Below are 19,185 nucleotides of genomic sequence, written 5' to 3'. Positions count from 1 at the left end.
ACCAGGGTCCTGTAAAATCCTAGGGTTCTGCCAAAGTTTGCTAGGGGTTGTGGAAAATTTTGAGAAAGTATTTTCTAATGGAACATTTGTGTTTCCTGTAGCTTCTGGAACAAGCGCTTGTAATTGAAGAACAGCTGAGAAGAGCCGCCTATCTCAATATGACCCAGGATCCCAACCACCCAGCCATGGCACTGAATGCCCGACTGGCCGAAGTGGAGTGCCTTGCTGAGAGCCATCAGCATCTCTCCAAAGAGTCTCTGGCAGGGAACAAGCCTGCTAATGCCGTCCTACACAAAGGTCAGTGACACCCAGCAATGTATGGTAAAAAAAAAAAACACTTAATCCAGCATCACTTTAGCTATATGACCGTCTTTGCAGTGACCAGTGGTGGCCCGTCCCCAATCCCCCTAATCTACATGCAGGGCGCCGGACGCATGGATTCCAATAGGGGATTTTTTTCTTTGAAGCATGTGATTGGAGCCAGGGGCTCTAATAGGCTTCAAAAAAGGGTGGGCTCGGGGCGCAGAGCACTGCGCCCTGAGCCCACCCAGTTGTGTGACAATAGAGAATGTATATATTCGCTATTATCACACTGATTCTCCTCCCAGCCAATCAGGAAGCGTGTCCCGTTTCCCAATTGGCTGAAAGGAAAGGCCTTGCTATTGGCCAAGGAGGAGGGAGGAGATGCAGGGGAAGCCGGCGCCACTGCTGCACGTCTGTCCAGGGTGAGTGAGCCGGTTGTGGTGTGCGAGCTGGTGTAGTCCGGGGGGGGGGGGTGCGGGTATGGTGTGGTCCATCTGCCGGCCCATGGAACACCAGCCGCCACTGGTAGTGACTAATATTAATATTGATATGTCTCCCTCAGTTTTGTTTGCATTATGTTTGTGAGTTCATGAATATATCTGTGCTCATTGATGGGACCCTGGCTGGTGCATGTGACATTGCAGCTGCTGACCCCATTTCCCTACGGTAGAGAATTTGATGGCCCCCTCCTAAGCATGAAAGATTTGCCTAAAGTTTTTGAACTGCAACAAAACTGGATAATAGATATACGTGATCATGTCATTTTTTTGGTTTGTCACTTGTGGACAGTGCTGAACCAGCTGGAAGAGCTGCTGAGCGACATGAAGGCCGACGTGACCCGCTTGCCCTCCATGCTGTCCCGGATACCCCCGGTGGCAGCCCGCCTACAGATGTCCGAGCGCAGTATTCTCAGCCGGCTGACCAACCGAGGAGGAGAAGCTACAGTCCAGGTTAGAACCCCCCAAGTCTATAATCTACTATATATGGATCAATCACTTAAAGATGAATTCCAGGTATGGATATTTTATCATTTTATTATATATATATTTATATTTATTATTTAGTTACATTGGTCCAGTTTGAGGCAATGTAACTATGTATGTACCATACGTGGCTGATGCTCCTGGAAGATGGAAATCACTGAAGCCCTCTCTGGTTGGACAAAGTAGACGCCACACTCTCCACCTCCTCCAATCAGAATGATTTGCTTTCATTGCGAAATTGCAAAGCATCACTTGAATGGCACCTGTGCCGAGTGGCCGACCTCCTGTGTTCAGAATGTAGCAGGCCAGCCACTCAGCACGGGACCCGGAAGCAAGTGGAGGTCACTGTAGTAGCAGTGTAGTAGCAGTGTCTATTTTAGTGACTTCCAGCTTCCAAGGGCATCAGCCAGGTATGTTATATACAGTTATATTGGTCCAGGCTGGACCAATGTAACTGTGTATAAAAAAAATCCATGATCCCTTGTTAACCACTTTAACTCAAGAAGATATTACTCCCTTCATGACAAGTCTATTTTTTGCTATTTGGCACGGCGTTACTTTAACTGGCAAAATATAATAGTGCGCTATTCTGAATCTGATGTGATATGATAAAAAAATGAAGTGCATATGTGTTCAAAGACCAAACTAATCCAAAAACAATATATAGACAATGAAAAACTATACAACAGTGTAATAAAACAATAATTGACTAAAAACGTGATAATAATAATTAGTAACGATTGAAAAAACAATGGTGGAAAGTCCATAGCGAAGTTGTGACATATAGTGATTCTAAGGCAGGAATGGGCAAACTACGGCCCAGCGGACCTTTTAATCCGGCCCGGCCAGGCTTTAGCAAAGGGTGGACCCGGGGCGCAGAGCAGTGCGCCCTGAGCCCACCCATTGTGTGGGGGGGTCAGCCACACTGCATTACATTGCATCACACTGCATCGAAGGGGGCACGCACGCTGGTCTCGGCATTGAAGGGGGCACACTGGTCTCTGCATTGAAAGGGGGCACGCACGCTGGTCTCTGCATTGAAAGGGGGCACGCACGCTGGTCTCTGCATTGAAAGGGGGCACGCACAATGGTCTCTGCATTGAAAGGGGTACGCCGGTCTCTGCATTGAAGGGGGCACGCTGGTCTCTGCATTGAAGGGGGCACGCTGGTCTCTGCATTGAAGGGGGCACGCTGGTCACTGCATTGAAAGGGGGCACGCTGGTCACTGTGCATTGAAAGGGGGCATGCTGGTCACTGTGCATTGAAAGGGGGCACGCTGGTCTTTCTGCATTGAAAGGGGGCACACCGTCCATCTACTCTCGGTCCGGCCCCCGGGTCCAATATATGAACCCATTGCGGCCCTCGAGTCAAAAAGTTTGCCCACCCCTGTTCTAAGGCCTCATGCACACTGGGCTTTATAAAAACGCCAGTAGCTTTGTAGTGAGTTTTTCAGCGTTTTATAACTTTTTTGCATTAGCGTTGTTCAGCGTTTTACAGCGTTTTTAGCTAAAAATCGCCTCTCTGCTTTTTTAGTAACTCCGACTTTCCCACAATGCAATGCTTGCCAGAATTGCATTTACATGGGTGTTCAGATTTAGGTGTGGGGAAAAAAGTGTCCTACAACATTTTGGTGCAAATCTGATGCAATTTGAGCCATACAAATTAAATGGCTCAAATCGCATCGCACAGACATCACATGTGATGGGCACAGGAATACGGTGCGTTTTTGGTGCAAATCACATGTGGTGTTCAGCATACAAATATGTTTTTATTAGTAATGGCGGTGATCAGCGATTTTTTTAGTGGGACTGTGACATTGCGGTGGACAAATCTGACACTAAATTACACTTTTTGGGGACCAGTGACACCAATAAAGTGATCAGTGCTAAATAATATGCACTGTTACTGTATAAATGACACTGGCAGGGAAGGGGTTAATACTGGGGGTGATTATAACTTTTTTGCATTAGCGTTGTTCAGCGTTTTACAGCGTTTTTAGCTAAAAATCGCCTCTCTGCTTTTTTAGTAACTCCGACTTTCCCACAATGCAATGCTTGCCAGAATTGCATTTACATGGGTGTTCAGATTTAGGTGTGGGGAAAAAAGTGTCCTACAACATTTTGGTGCAAATCTGATGCAATTTGAGCCATACAAATTAAATGGCTCAAATCGCATCGCACAGACATCACATGTGATGGGCACAGGAATACGGTGCGTTTTTGGTGCAAATCACATGTGGTGTTCAGCATACAAATATGTTTTTATTAGTAATGGCGGTGATCAGCGATTTTTTTAGTGGGACTGTGACATTGCGGTGGACAAATCTGACACTAAATTACACTTTTTGGGGACCAGTGACACCAATAAAGTGATCAGTGCTAAATAATATGCACTGTTACTGTATAAATGACACTGGCAGGGAAGGGGTTAATACTGGGGGTGATTAACAGGGTTAAGTGTGAGCCTAAATTGGGCTTACTAACTGTGGGGGCTGGGGAGGGAGGCCCTCAAGCAGGCACACACTCATTGTGCCTGTCTGACAGGAGAGCCACCTGCTTTGTTTACATAGGCTGGCCACTCTCCTGTCAGGTTCTCTAAAGATCGCGGGAGGCCGGCAGCGGTTGCGCCCGCTCCTCCCGCTGTGTCTACTCACTCGCCGCTGAGACCACATGTACGTAATTATGTAGATCTACGTGATTATGCGCAGCCGAGCCGCCCTTCCGCAATAAATCTGCCTGGGGCGGTGGGCAAGTGGTTAAAAAAAAACAAATTGTTTTACTATTTCGGACCAATTTTCCTTTGATAATAAAAAGAAAAATCAGGAGAAATCCATTACCATTTACCACTAAATGAAAGCCCAGTTTGTCCTGAAAAAAACGCAGTATAATCCACCGGGATGCACAAAGTAGTTGTGATAATATGTACAGTTTTACTAACGCATGTCAAAGTTGCAAAATTGTGCTTAGGCATTAACATTTGTTTTAGGTTTAGACGTGAAGTGGTTAATATTCAAAGCAAGGATTAAAAATAGTTCCTATTAATTTACAGAGTTTGTTTCCTCTTTAACCGCTTGCCGACCGCCGCACGATTATTTACTGCAGCGGTCAGCACCGTACAGGCAAAGTGACGTAGGACTACATCGCTCGCCTGTGAGCCTGTAGGGGGCGAGCAAGCGCCGCCAGAGGCGCGCTCCCGCCCCCGCTCGTTCCCTAACATCCCCGTGCATGTGACCAGCGGACCCGATGTCCGCCGGCCACTCGCGATCTCCCGTGGAGAGGGAGAAAGGCAGGCGGCTGATGTAAACAAAGCCCCCTGTCATTCTGCCTGATGTAAGAACAGAGATCATACGACCCTGCTATGTAGGATCGTATGTCTCTGTGCTTACATCACTAGCCACACCCCTTTACAGTTAGAATCACGCCCCTAGGGACACACTTAACCCCTGCATCACCAATAAAGTTAACCCCTTCCCTGCCAGTGTCATTTTTACAGTAACAGTGCATATTTATAGCACTGATTACTGTAGTAATGTCACTGGTACCCCCAAAAGTTTCAAAAATGCCGTTCAAGGGTCCGATCTGTCTGCCGCAATGTCGCAGTCCCACAAAAAAAAAATCTCAGATTGCCGCCATTACTCGTTAAAAAAAAAAAAAACACCAAAAATGACAAAAATCTTTCCTTTAGTTGGTAAACGCAATAACTTTTGTGCAAACCAATCAAAATACGCTTATTGCGATTGTTTTTTTTTTTACCAAACATATGTAGCAGAAAACAAATTGGCCAAAAATAGTAAAAAAATTAGATTTTTACATTTTTGGGGGGGGGGGGGGGGATTTCATATAAAAAAATGTGAAAAATATTGTTATTTTTTCAAAATGTACGCTATTTTTTTGTTTATAGCGCAAAAAATAAAAATCGCACAGGTGATCAAATACCACCGAAAGAAAGCTCTGTTTGTGGGGAAAAAAGGACATCAATTTCATTTGGGTACAGCGTCGCACGACTTCGCAATTGTCAGTTAAAGTCATGTCGTGCCGAATCGCAAAATAGGACCTGGTCAGGAAGGGGGTAAAATCTTCCGGGGCTTAAGTGGTTAACTGTTTAATCCCCGAGTCCATCTGTTTGACTTTTGTGTTGTTTTGTTTGCAGGGGACCTTTGGCTCCACACAGATGTACAACAATAATTTTGGCCCAAACTTCCGAGGACCGGGTCCAGGCAGTATGGTTAATTATAGCCAGATGCCCCTGGGCCCCTATGTGGCAGGTGAGTTGCTAAGCCATCTCTGATCATTTAAGAACCACCATCATCAAATGGGGAATATTTCCAGTAAAACCGCCTGGCAAACCGGATGTTTTCTTCCTTATTAATAGATTTTTAGCTGTTTCTGAAATGTTCCTCCGGGACAGCCCCCGTGCGGAAGGGAGGTAAGTGGACTCACCACTGTGTGCTCCACACCATCCGTCTAATCCTTCAGTGTTGGTGCTGGCTTTAAGCTTGGTCTCTGTAGTGTATATTTATAGCAAACTAAAGTGCACCGGAAAACTTTGCTATGAATTAGATGTTGCAAAGGAAACAAAAAGGTTTTGAAGGCAGGAGTCTCCGGGATAAGCAAACATTGTCTGAATACAGGAGCCATGCGTATTCTTTCTTATATCTCAGTGAGGTTTGTGTATTTCTTCCAGATCCCTGCAGTAATCCAGTGCGAGACCTTAACCATAGCTCCCAACTGTCCCTGATTTCGAGGGACTGTCCCTAAATCGGAACAAACTCCCTCTTTCCTCCTCTTTTTTTCCCTCATTTTGGTCTAATCTATATAGTTGTATAAAAAAAGCGCTACGCATCTATCAAAAAGTGTTTCACAGGGCTAAACCTTTCATCCAATTTCTAAATTTCTGCATGTGTACATTCCTAAGGCCAATATAAAGGCATAGTAGTGGTAAAAAAAAATCACTTGTGGGTTTACTCAATCATTTATTTTGTTGAATTCTCCTTTAAGGAGGGCGTATCAGGGTGTGTGTCCTATGCCTACATACGTTTGCTTATAGGTGTCCCTCATTTCAATCTCAGAAAGTTGGGCGGTATGCTTAACCTCCCTTGCTCTATTCCTGAGCGTGGCTCGGGGTGGGATTTCACTGGCATTAGCAGTAACCCCGAGCCACATTCTGGGTACCGCCAGGGAGCATCGCTGGATCCTGGTAGAGGTTACTTACCTTGTCCCCGGGATCCAGCCATGTGTCCCTGCAGCATATGGCGGCCGGATCTTCCGCCCGATGCTGTGAGCCCCGGCTTCCATCTCCTGCGACGTGACGCTCGCAGGGGGGAGTGGAACTGGCGGCAAATTCAAATAGTAAAACACACCAAACACACTGATACCATTACAAAATAAAATAAATTGACATTAGTTTGCCCCCCAGTGCCCTTTCCTGCAGTTTTACTGTACTTTTTATATATATATACATACAGTATATATATATACAGTGTGTGTATATATATATATATATATATATATATATATATATATATGTACATATATATATAGATATAATGTATATTTATATGTATATATATGTATACACACACATATATACGTATATATATATATATATATATATATATATATATATATGTGTGTATATATATATATATATATATACACATAGACACATTTATATATATATATATAAATATATATATATATATATATATATATATATATATATATAAATGTGTGTGTGTGTATATATATATATATATATATTCTTTAACTTATTTATAGTTATTTATTATATTATAATTTATGATTTTGTGTTTCAAACTTTATCAAACCTGAGATGTTATAAAGAAGAACGCACAGTAAAAAAAATCATATGTAAATAGTTGGTTTGGGCTGCTCATTCTTAAGAATCACATGGAAAATAATTGTACCGCTTTCAGCACCTAAAATCGGAATCAATCATACCACCAGGGAGGTTAACTGTCTGCAGGAGCTTCCTATAATAAGAAGCTTTAGGTTTGAACCTCAACGCCCATTTATGTGCCCACATCTGTCGTACAATCCATTTATTTTTATTTTTTTTAAATTTAGGCTTTTATTGAATCCAGTCATGGGGCTGTAAAGTACAGAGTTACTCCGACACCAGAAAGTATAGACAACAATATCCCAAATCCCAACATACAAAGCAAGCATGGAATCAATGACAAAGGTTACATAAGTAGATACAGAGACCTTTCATCAAATATAACACCCAGATCATAGTCGTAGCTATAGAATGCAAAGGGATGCGTTATACAACAGACCCTTTACAATAAAAACCTGATTTGGACTCAGACTCCATTTAGATATTCATATCTAGACAAAAAAACCTTTGTATCAAAATTACAAAATCGAACACTTCACCGGGCTGTTGTATAAAATAGTTTTCTTTATTAAAATGGAAGTAAACTCTGCTTTTTTTCTTACCTGCAAAGTTAAGGCATAATGTGCTAGTATGCCTCGCATACTAGCATATTATGTGACGCTTACCTGCAAACGAAGCCCTCGTCATTCCCGCTGGAGGCCGCATCCATCTTCGCCCGTCTTCCTTCTGGGTCCGCAAACTCCGGCTGTGTGATTGGCTGGAGCCATGTGACGTCACTCCCACGCTTGCGCACGGGAGCCGCCGATTATGGCACAGGGGTCTGAAGAAACAGCATAGGGGGCCGTTCCACCAGAGTGCATGCGCCGATGACATCAGTAGTTTTCTCTCAGAGAGGGCGTGATGTTAACCACAATAATCCATCTTAAAGGTTTTTACCTAAAAACTGCCAGTGCAGGTAAAGACCGACTGTATATAAACTTAGCAGCTTCAGCTAAAGTTGAATAATGCCTTTGCTATAGGTGTGTGCCATTTACATGCCTACCAAATAGGACACCATCTTGCCCTGTCTTGTTGCAAGGATGTTCCTAAGACACTTACAGTCAGTTCAGACCCTTCACAAGCAGTCTCTCCCCTGTTGCTGTAGTTCTGAGCTCAGTGCTGTTGCAACAAGGATATAGGAAACCACATATTGTATGGGCTGGGGTTTGATCGCTTGCTCCTATGATGATGGCAGTGAGCAGTAATGGCTGTGTGTGTCCAGGGTTGGATTATGGGCCTGGTGCTGAGGATTTTGGTGCTTCAGGCATGAATGAACACAGTCAGTGATCGGTAAGGATCAGTACCCAGAGAGCAGGGGGAATCTGATGGACAGTCTGGGGTGAATGGTGCAGGCGAGGGGGGGGGGGGGCAATTATAAGCACTGATCTCCCTCTATGGCTCACAAAAGAAGCAGCTGAAAGCTGCGGGAGGGAGAGGAGGAGAAGCAGCGTTCAGATGCTTCATGGAGAGTCAAAGAGGGAGATCAGTGCTTTAAATTGCCCTTACCACCGCACCAATAAAACCCTGACTGTCATATTTCCCCTGCTGCAGGAGGTGCCGGGAGCCTCTTATGTGGCCCCCTACTGGCCCTGAGTTGAATAGTCAGTCTGCCCCTACTGGGCCTATATTAGGGTTGGGGCCTGGAGCTGCAGCTCCAATAGCCCCTACATTAATCTGGCCCTGTGTGTGTCCTAGCAACGTCCTAGCAACAAGGCAGGACTGGATGATACCATCTCTTGAAGTTCCAGGGTTCAGGAGGTATATAAATGGCCTACACCTATAGCAAGGGCATTATCCAACTTCAGTCAAAGCTACACAGTTTGGTTTTTATCTACAGACACCCCCTACCTGCAAAGGCAGTTTTGTTTTGGTAATGGTGAACTTACCCTGTAAGACGGATTGTTCTACAGATGCGGGCACATAAAAGGGGAGCTTTCCTTTTACATGAAAATAAAAATAAATAAAGTACAAAACAGCAAAGTGGAATTTTCAGCATATCCTAATATTGATTGTGCATTGTAAATAATTCATATTGACAGAACCTCCACAATAGGGGAGTATGTGCTCTAAGTGCAGAGCGAACGATTTCTTCATCAATTATTCATCGTTTTCAGTGTCACGGTAAATTCTGGGTTTGGATGCATCCCTATTACTCCCATCATCAAAAGTTCATAACCAGTGAAAAAAATGCTAACGCCGCTCCTTTCCCATCCTGTTCTCATGTCAGTGGAAGCAGCCGCTGTGGTCAGTCCTTGTACAGTACAATGCTCCTCTTATGTAATATGCAGGGGGACAGGAAAGGTAAGTTATGGCCCATTCACACCTGACAGCATTGTGCCACAGAGCACCTCTTTTCCCTATGTTAAAGCATATTGCAATACGGTGTATTAGTCAGCCCATTCAAAATAGGACCCACCCACCCCCTGCCCCTCAGCCCCGGTTCACACCCACCCCCTGCCCCTCAGCCCCGGTTCACACTATGAATCGATGCATGTTACTGCGTGATTCACATGCAATTCAGTGCGGTGTGATTGAAACCCATTCATTTTGAATGGGCTCGAATCACACTGCACTGCACCAATGGTACTACATGCACTTCTTTAGGAAACGCACTGCAACCGGATCACATGATACTTTTGTACATTGCAATCCGGTGTGCACAAATGCACTATTTGCAACCTGCGTTTGGGGTGTCATTAACTTAGCATTGACACCCGCTGCAGTGAACACCTGTTCCAGGGTGAGCAATAGCCTCAAGGAGCAGCAACACACAAACTAGGCCATCACTCCTCTCTTCTCTGTCCTCTCCCTTCTCCACTCTTTTCTCTTCCCTCTGCTCTCTTCTCTGCTCTCTCTCCCTTCTCCTCTTTTCTCTTCCCTCTGCTCTCTTCTCTCCCTCTCTCCTTCTCTTCCCCTCTATTTCTCTCTTCTCTCTCTCCCTTCTCTCTTTCTCTCTTCTCTTCCCTCCCTTCTTTCCCCTCCTCTCTTCTCTACCCTCTCTCTCCCTTCTTTCCCCTCCTCTCTTCTCTGTCCTCTCTCTCCCTTCTCTCTTTCTGTCTTCTCTTCCCTCCTCTCTTTGTCCTCTCTCTCTCCCTTCTCTCTTTTCTCCTCTTTCCTCTCCTCTCTTTTCTCTGCTCTCTTCTCTGACCTCTCTCTCCCTTCCCCTCTCTTTTCTCTCATTCTCTTCTCTCTCTCTCTCTCTCTCCCTTCTCTCTTTGCTCCTCTTTCCTCTCCTCTCTTCGCTATCCTTTCTCCTCTCTTTTCTCTTCTTTCATTCTCCTCTTTTCTCTGCTCTCTTCTCTGACCTCTCTCTCCCTTCCCCTCTCTTTTCTCTCATTCTTCTCTCTCCTCTCTTCTCTGTCCTCTCTGCTCTCTTCTCTGTTCTCTTTCTCTCCTTTCTTCTCTTACCTTCCCCACTCGTTTTTCTTCTCTCTGCTCTCTTCTCTGCCTCCTCTCCCATTTGTCTTTTCTCTTCCCTCTGTTCTCTCTCCCTTCTTCTCTCCTCTCCTCTCTTTCCCTTCCCCTCTAATTTATCTGTTCTCTTCTCTGCCCTCTCTATCCCTTCACTCTTTTCCTCTCTTCTCTATCCTTTCTTCTCTCTTTTCTTATCTCTCCCCTATCTTTTCTCATATATCTGTTCCCTCTGTTCTCCCCTCTCTCTTCTTTCCTCCATTCAACATACTGCTTTGCAGCAGATCCTTATAAGCTACTTGTGCTGCCCCATTATTTTTATTTTTTTTCTAAGAATCCATAATTGTATTAAATCTGACCTCCGGCCTCCCCTGCAGCCTTGCACAGATGTACCGACTCTTCTCCTTCATTGAAATTGCTTACTCTGATTTAACTGCACACTGTGCATTACAAGCTGCAAAAAAATCAGCTAGAGTCACCCTCATTTCCTGGCTGAAGAATGTGCAGTATCATCCAGCCCTTTCCTCTCCAGCCTGACTGTCCCTGGCCCTCACTTTTCATTTATTAGAGTTCAGTTCTTTCCATCATGGAGGCTCAGCATTACATGTGGGTGTTACCTAGGGTGGTCTGCATGCAGATGCAACCTGCCTAGGAAAGCACACCCCTCCAGACTGACATCCACCCATCAGGGCATTTTAATTTTTGCTTAAATTGATTGTAAAGTCACGCTTTTTTTCAATAAATATAACAAACATTGGTTTTGCACAGACCAGCCCGGATCCTTCTATTCTCGGGTCCCTCTTCGGCTCTCCTGGCTCCTCTCTCCCTTTAAGTGCCCCCACAGCAAGCAGCTTGCTATAGGGGCACCCGAGCCGAGTCACAGTGTCGTGTGTCCATTCAGACACAGAGCTGCGGTTTGGCCCTTCCCCCTCTCTCTCCTCATTGGCTAACTGACTGATTGACAGCAGCAGGAACCAATTGGCGCCACTGCTGTGTCTTAGCCAATGTGGAGGGGGATCCCGGAAGGCTGAGACAGTCGTGGACATCGAGAGGGGGCTCAAGTAAGCATTAGGGGGGCTGGGAGAAGCTGCTACACAAACAAGGTTTTTTATCTTAATGCATAGAATGCATTAAGATAAAAAAAACCTTCTCACTTTACAACCACTTTTAACTCCTCCCTCCAGAGCCAGTCCACTGCATCTGGGCTGAGGGCTCCTTTTCAGGAAGGATGTTTGAGGAAGTTACTTGTACAGTTCCCTGATGCCCCTCCCACCGGTCACTATTTTATAGCAATGCACAGAGACCCAGTGATGACATCACCGGGGCTAAAATAAGGTATGTAATCAAAATAGGTTTTATTAAAAAAATATCATTAGCATGCGGATGATTGGGGATGGGAGTAGGGAATAAGGTATCGAATGAAAAAGGAAAAAAATTATATAAAAAATAAAATTAGTTTGAAATGAAAATGGCTCCAGATTCTGGCTGCACTAGTTTTAGTAAATATACATGTTCGCCAGCACGCCATGGATCTTGCAAAGCAGTCCAAAAAAGATGTGTCTATACTAGAGATCGACCGATTATCGGCAACACCGATATATTGGGGGCCGATATGCACTTTCCCCAATATATCAGAATCGGCCCCTGAGGTTACCGATATTTCGGGAAAGTGCTTGTACCGGAGTGATTCCTGCAGCTAGAGGCATCACCCCGATACCGGCGTCCATAGCTGACGGTCGGCTGACTTGTAATGACGACTGTTGCGGCTGAGTAGCCGCTCGGCTGTCATTACAAGGAGCAGGAGGGGACATCCCCCCCCCCCTCCCACCGCCTTCCACGGCTCACCTGAGTCTCCCATCCCACCGGGAAACCCGGGCATCCTACCTCCACCGCCGCCGCCGAAGTGAAGACCCGGTGTAGCATGAAGATGTGTCCCTGTTAAAGCCGGTATTCCTGCCGCAAGTGCGCATGCGCCGGTCTCCATGTAAAAAACCTGGAAGTGATGTCATGACATCACTCTCCGGTACGCGACGCCGAATTAAAAAAACTGACAGCATTCAAAACAACCAAACTTGGCGTTTTGAATGCTTTTCAGTGCTGAGGAGGGGTTGGGGTCTTTAAGACCCCCAGATCCCTCCACAAGGAGTACCTTTAGAAAAAAAAAAAATTTTTACATGTCCGAAAATATCGGCCGATATCCAATGACCAAAATATCGGTATCGGCATTAAAAAAACGATATCGGTCGATCACTAGTCTATACCCAGGAAGGTGTGCGACAGGAATAATAACTCTTATCTAGTCTTAGTAAATTCCCCTCAATGCATCTGTTATTTATTTATTTTGTTTCCCCCCCTACAGCTTCAAATGGGCCGCACCCTTGTTACCCAGACAGGAAGTCAATCGAGTCACTCCTGGACGGTGCGCCGTTGGATCGGAAGGGAAGACCCCACGATATCATTTTTATTGAAGATTAAAAGCATACCACGCTCAGAGACAGCCATATAACCACATTTCTAACGTCCTACAAAAACCATCCAATGAACTTCTTGAAAAAAAAAAAAAAAAAGGGATTTAATTTCCTTGTACATTTTTTGCACTTTCTTATTGAAGACTTGAAGAGTTTGTCTTGTTTTAAAAAAAAAAACTAAAAAAAAAACTGAAACAGTTACAGATGGGGGTTACGAAAATATTTAAAGGTTTCTTTCTTATCCGAGGAAACGGCTTTGTTGTCAAGGAACCAACTTATATGCAGCTTTTTGACTTTGTTAAATCTTTTCTGGTTATTTTTGTTTGACAAAGCTGCATGCACTTATTTGGCCCTTCAGATAACATTAGCTGGTCACGGTGTGAAGAGAACAAAAAAAAAACACACATTCCCATACTGCCATCTTTGTGACTGGAATAACGGAGCGATCATTACCGCTGCCGCCACTACAACGTTCTAATACTACAATTTTTGTAGCTGTATTTTGCCAAAATGTTAAAGCCGCCTGTTGTGCTTGTTTGTCTGTTCATGTTCTCAATAAACAAACTGCGCCCACCACTATGAGATCTGTCTTATTTTAGGAGATCTCAGCAGGGTAGACATAACACGGCAGCAGGGTCAGAGGCAGGAACAGAGTCTCAGGAATAGCCGGGGTCATCAACGGGCAGGCAATGAGGTACCAAGTCATGTGCAGAGCCAAAGTCCGGAACGGAGCCGGGTCAAAGGTTAACAGAAAGGCAGAAGCGGAATCCAAGGTCAGGTCAAGAACACGCCAGGTCAGCAACGGGAAAGCATGCTGGGACAATCAGGACACAGGGCACAGCTGAAGATCAGTCAGAAATGGGAATGGGCTCCCTTTAAATAGCCTATCTGGCGCCAAGAGTAATTGTATCTGTGCTTGTGCGCATTCGCAAATTCTTGCGTTTGTTAGCCATTCTTTTTTAAATACCCTGCGCATGTGCATATCTGTGCCAGATGTCTCACAGGGATTCCCTGACACTTACATAGGCCGTTCATATTTCACAGGTTGGTAGAGTAACTCTTCCTCTATAGCCCGGGTCCTCAATAGGCGGACTCCGGGCCGCGTCCGGACCCAGGCGCGCTTAGCTCTGGACCGCGGCGGTCTGTCTGTGCTGAAGCTGCTGCCTATTCCTTTTCACCCAACCGCCGCCCTGCCCGTCGCCCAGCATTCACAGCGGAGGAGGAACTTATTCCTCCTCGCGCCTAAGCACCCCCGCCGCGCTGCATTCCGGGAGTTGTAGTCTGTGGACACTGAGCTGAGGGAAGCCGGGCTTCGGCGGCAGGTGGTGAAGAGACATCTGCTCGGTGGCTAGGTGCATGGGCGTCTGAGAGCTCATCTCCTTGCCAAGCAGAAAGACCGGGACCTACCACATCGAAGAGGGTCACTCCAAACTCACATCCTGACCATCCCTGCATCCCCGACCGACCACCGATCATGCCACCTTAGAGGAAGGGGGTTTCTTTTCTCTACACTACAGCAACTAGGAAGACAAGTAAGTGCGGGAATGCTTGAATGTAAAATAAATCTATAATTTTATCTATACAGAACTACAGAAATGTTTTTAAAAAGAATAATGTATTTCACCTGCATATCCACTGAAAATATACAGCAAAAAATAGTTTGTACTACTGTAAACCATAAAAATGAAGTCTCACTGCATTTTTAAAGAATTATTTTCATATAATATAATGAAAATAATTCTTTAAAAATGCAGTGAGACTTCATTTTTATGGTTTACAGTAGTACAAACTATTTTTTGCTGTATATTTTCAGTGGATATGCAGGTGAAATACATTATTCTTTTCAAAAACATTTCTGTAGTTCTGTATAGTTAAAATTATAGATTTATTTTACATGCACATATATATTTGTTTTCCATCATTGCCGCCACAATGGCTGAAATTATAAATCAGGCTGACGGGAAGAATAGCTAAAAGACACAAAATTTTGTTTGCAGTCTCTCTCTATCTATGGATCAAACATCATATTTCACATATTGGTTGTGTATTTGTTAGGTCATTTTTTTGTGTATAGTTCAAAAGTTTTGGGGGAATGCCTTTTGTTGTTGGCGTTCTGTATTTGGAATTTGACGGTCAGTTTTCCGGACCTCGGACTGAATGGAAAATTGGTAAGTGGACCTTTCAAGTTTACATTTGAGTACCCCTGCTCTATAGTAATGCCTCGTACACACGCAACGATTATCGGCCGACCGATCGTCCGACTTTTGTGCAGAGTGGTGTTTTGTTGGTTGGAATGTGCCTAGACTGCACACGAATTTTCACGGCCAACAAAAATCTACTTCAGAAGTGATGTCATGTGATGGTTTACTTTCCCTGTGTTTTTTCTTCTCTGAGCATGCCCAGTCTTGCTCATCAGATTTTTGTCTGCCGAAATCTGTACTCACTGACGGAAAATCGGCCGTTGTGTTGACGGCCAACAACAATTTTATAGCCTGCACACCAGATTTTTTTCAGCCGAAAAGTCGAGTCGGTTGTCGGAAGCATCATACTAACAAGCCGAAAATCGGCGATCGGACGTTGGCCGAAAATTCACAGCCAATTATCGATGCGTGTGTACGGGGCTTTACTCTTCTTTTTCATTACCGGTACATAATGGATTAGAAGAAGAAGCAACATCCCGTCATTGAGTTCTTGATGAAGGAGGGGTGCAGGCTGTCTGACATCCACAGAAGAAGGTTACACAATTTTTATGGAGATGACCTCATTGACAAGAGTCACCAATCACCAGACATTCCCCTGGTGTCATCTCCATAAATACTCTGTAGCCCTTTGTGGATGTCAGACAGCCTGCACCTTTCCTTGGTCAAGAACTCAATGACGGCACATTACTTCTGCTTGGAATCCATTATTTACCAGCAATAAAAAAAAGAGTTATTACAGAGCGGTCATTCTCAACCGGGGTTACTCCAATGAGTTGCTAGGTGTTTGTTGAGCTGTGGCTGACTGGCCTTCCAATTAATGGTGTCTGCAGAGGTCCAGGCCCAACGCCACTTGGTAATGTCAGTGGAATCACTAATGATCTTTTTAGCAGGCTGTATGGGTGGCATTCTGACTACAATGTAGGGGGGGGGGGGGGTGTATCTTCCCACTGACCCCCAATGAATTGGTTTTAGTAGGTGTTTCCAAAGACCTGAAAATGATTTCAAGGGTAGAAAGGTTGAGAAAGGCTGCTATATAGAAACAGTTATTAAAGATTAAGAGTTACTCTACCAGCATGTGACATTTAAACAGCCTATGTAAATTAATTTAAAAAAAATGTTGCATTACATTCAGTACAGCCTTGGTATATTGAAGATTTCTCCAGTTCTATGAGGCTTGAAGTCTGCTAAAGAAGAAGAGAAATGGTAGAAGTCATTGTTGACTTTGTCTTTAACATGCTACTTACCTGTCTACATGCTTTATGCCACTTCGTAGTCAGTAAAGCCATAATCAAAGTCAAAACTTTAATTGTGCATACTTGCTCCGGGGTCATTAACTCAGAAGATACTGAAGCTGGTGGATCAGCATGAAAGCTGGGCAGTCAGCAGGTCAGCAATGGCAGCCTTTCTACACTATATTACGAAAAGTTTTGGGACGCCTGCCTTTACACACACATGAACTTTAATGGCATCCCAGACTTAGTCCGTAGGGTTCAATATTGAGTTGGCCCACCCTTTGCAGCTATAACAGCTTCAACTCTTCTAGGAAGGCCGTCCACAAGGTTTAGGAGTGTCTATGGGATTGTTTCACCATTCTTCCATCCTAGTCTTACTCCGTAGGGTTCAATGTTTAGTTGGCCCACCTTTTGCAGCTATAACAGCTTCAACTCTTCTGGGAATTCTGTCCACAAGGTTTAGGAGTGTGTCTATGGGAATGTTTGACCATTCTTCCAGAAGCACATTTGTGAGGTCAGTTACTGATGTGGACGAGAAGGCCTGGCTTGCAGTCTGCGCCCTAATTCATCCCAAAGATGTTCTATAGGCCTGATGTCAGGACTCTGTGCATGCCATTCAAGTTCCTCAACCCCAAACTCGCTCATCCATGTCTTTATGGACCTTGCTTTGTGAACTGGTACGCAGTCATGTTGGAACAGGAAGGAGCCATCCCCAAACTCCTCCCACAAAGTTGGGAGTTTGAAATTGTCCAAAATGTCTTGGCATGCGGACGCCTTAAGAGTTCCCTTCACTGGAACTAATGCCCCATACACACGTGCAGATTATCTGCAGACTTTTGTCTGCAGACTTACCTTTTCTATGTAGTGCAAGGGCCTGCCGGATTGCATACAAATTGAAAGTGTTTAGGTTTGACCTCATATTATATGGTTTTGGTAAGTCTGCAGACAAAAGTCTGCAGATAATCTGCACGTGTGTATGGGGCATAAGAGGCCAATTCCAACCCCTGAAAAACAACCCCACACCATAACCCCCCCCCCCCCTCCACCAAATGATTTGGACCAGTGCACAAAGCAAGGTCCATAAAAACATGGCTGAGCGAGTTTGGGGTGGGGGAACTTGACTGGCCTGCACAGAGTCCTGTCAAGCGTCAGCATACCAAGACATTATGGACAATTTCATGCTCCCAACTTTGTGGGAGGAGTTTGGGGACGGCCCCTTCCTGTTCCAACATGACTGCGCACCAGTGCACAAAGCAATGTCCATAAAAACATGGATGAGTGAGTTTGCAGTGGAGGAACTTGACTGTCCTGCACAGAGTCCTGACCTCAACCCAATAGAACATCTTTGGGATGAATTAGAGCGGAGATGGCGAGCCAGGCCTTCTCCAACATCAGTGCCTGACCTCACAAATGCGCTTCTGGAAGAATGGTCAAACATCCCCATAGACACTCCTAAACCTTTGGGTAGCAGACGATGAATGAGGACTATTCTAATAGTTCTAATCTAATCTGCTCTGTTTGATATCCTCTTGTAGGAAGTAGGCCCGAGGATAGCTATACTGTGCAGAAAGGTGATAGAGAAGAAACTGTTCAAAGGTAAAACACAGCCAGTGCAACTTACTTTGGTAGATGTTGTTACATATTTGTATAGCATGCATTGCATATGTGACCTATATATTTTCATAGGGTCTTTAACCCTACAAGCCCAAAGCTGGCCATACACAGATCCCAGGGTCTACTACATTCTTCAAAAACACTCCAGCGCAAGATCCAGAAGACTTCTTCAATATTGTTTCTATCCACAATGCCACTTGGGGTGCAGCCCTCCACAGACTGGGAAATCTTCAACAACCTGCATAAAACACACACAGGAGGGTGCAAACACCTCATGCATTACCATAGACAAATTTAATAAATCCACCAAGACAAATGGATACTACCAAGTAGATAAAAAAACAGCAACTGGTATACTTCAGATGAACGCTGTGAAACCCACCCTGGGACCAAATGGTTGGAATGCTGATGCATTTCGGGGGACAAGCCTTCTTCCTCAGAGCTAAACCAACCTCATAAACAGTGGCCATTTAAATGGTCTCAGATCAATGGGGCCCCCCCTGCCAGGCCCTACAATAACAATATGAAAAATAAATTATAAAAAAAGCATATATACTGTATATATATATGTGTGTGTGTGTGTGTATCAGAGGTGGGGGACTCGAGTCACAAGACTTAAGTCACCAGTTTGAGGACTTGAGACTTGCTTGACTAAAATTAATAAAAGACTTGACTTTGACTTTGACTTGGTATTCATGACTTGAGGCTTGACTTTGACTTGAGACATATGACTCGAAATGACTTTACTCTTTAAGTTATTAAATATTTGCATTTTCTCAAGATGTGTTAAAGCGAAATTAATGTACCTGTTATGTTTCTGACACCACAGTCACTTCAAACACCTCAGTGTGTTCTGATTCTTAGGACACTGGCTGTTTAACAATGAAAAATACATCACATGTTTTTAGTGACTGTGGTGTTGATGACCGGACGAAGGATTTTGAGCTTTTTGGGCATTCAAAATGTTTCTTTATGTGTTTCTATGCCAAGAAAAAAGAACTAAGCAGTTTTGTTAATGTTGAAAATAAAGCAAAACCTTTCCTGACCACTGACTTTTAACTGATTTAGGTGAAAA

General features: G+C 44.4%; 1 protein-coding gene across 9 annotated transcripts in view; it reads left to right on the top strand.

Moving 5' to 3' along the window:
- CHD5 (chromodomain helicase DNA binding protein 5) overlaps nt 1-13,632 on the top strand; it is a 409,378-nt gene extending 395,746 nt beyond the window's left edge. For 4 of the 9 annotated variants that reach the window (XM_082273263.1, XM_082273262.1, XM_082273261.1 and 1 more), the window contains exons 37-40: nt 102-297; nt 1,093-1,316; nt 5,436-5,550; nt 12,955-13,632. In XM_082273263.1, the coding sequence (XP_082129389.1) occupies nt 102-297; nt 1,093-1,316; nt 5,436-5,550; nt 12,955-13,070 (651 nt within the window). In that variant the 3' untranslated portion in view covers nt 13,071-13,632. Of the gene's footprint in view, nt 1-101; nt 298-1,092; nt 1,317-5,435; nt 5,551-5,657; nt 5,866-12,954 lie in introns of those variants that run through there. The other 5 variants (XM_082273268.1, XM_082273267.1, XM_082273264.1 and 2 more) reach the window with 3 other exon arrangements.
- The last annotated feature ends 5,553 nt before the right edge of the window (nt 13,633-19,185 follow it).

Source organism: Pelophylax lessonae (genome assembly GCF_965119305.1).
Source record: "Pelophylax lessonae genome assembly, chromosome: 12".
Classification (NCBI taxonomy): Eukaryota; Metazoa; Chordata; class Amphibia; order Anura; family Ranidae; genus Pelophylax; species Pelophylax lessonae.
The sequence above is the reverse complement of the archived record's forward strand: the minus strand, read 5'-3'. Positions and strand labels throughout refer to the sequence as shown.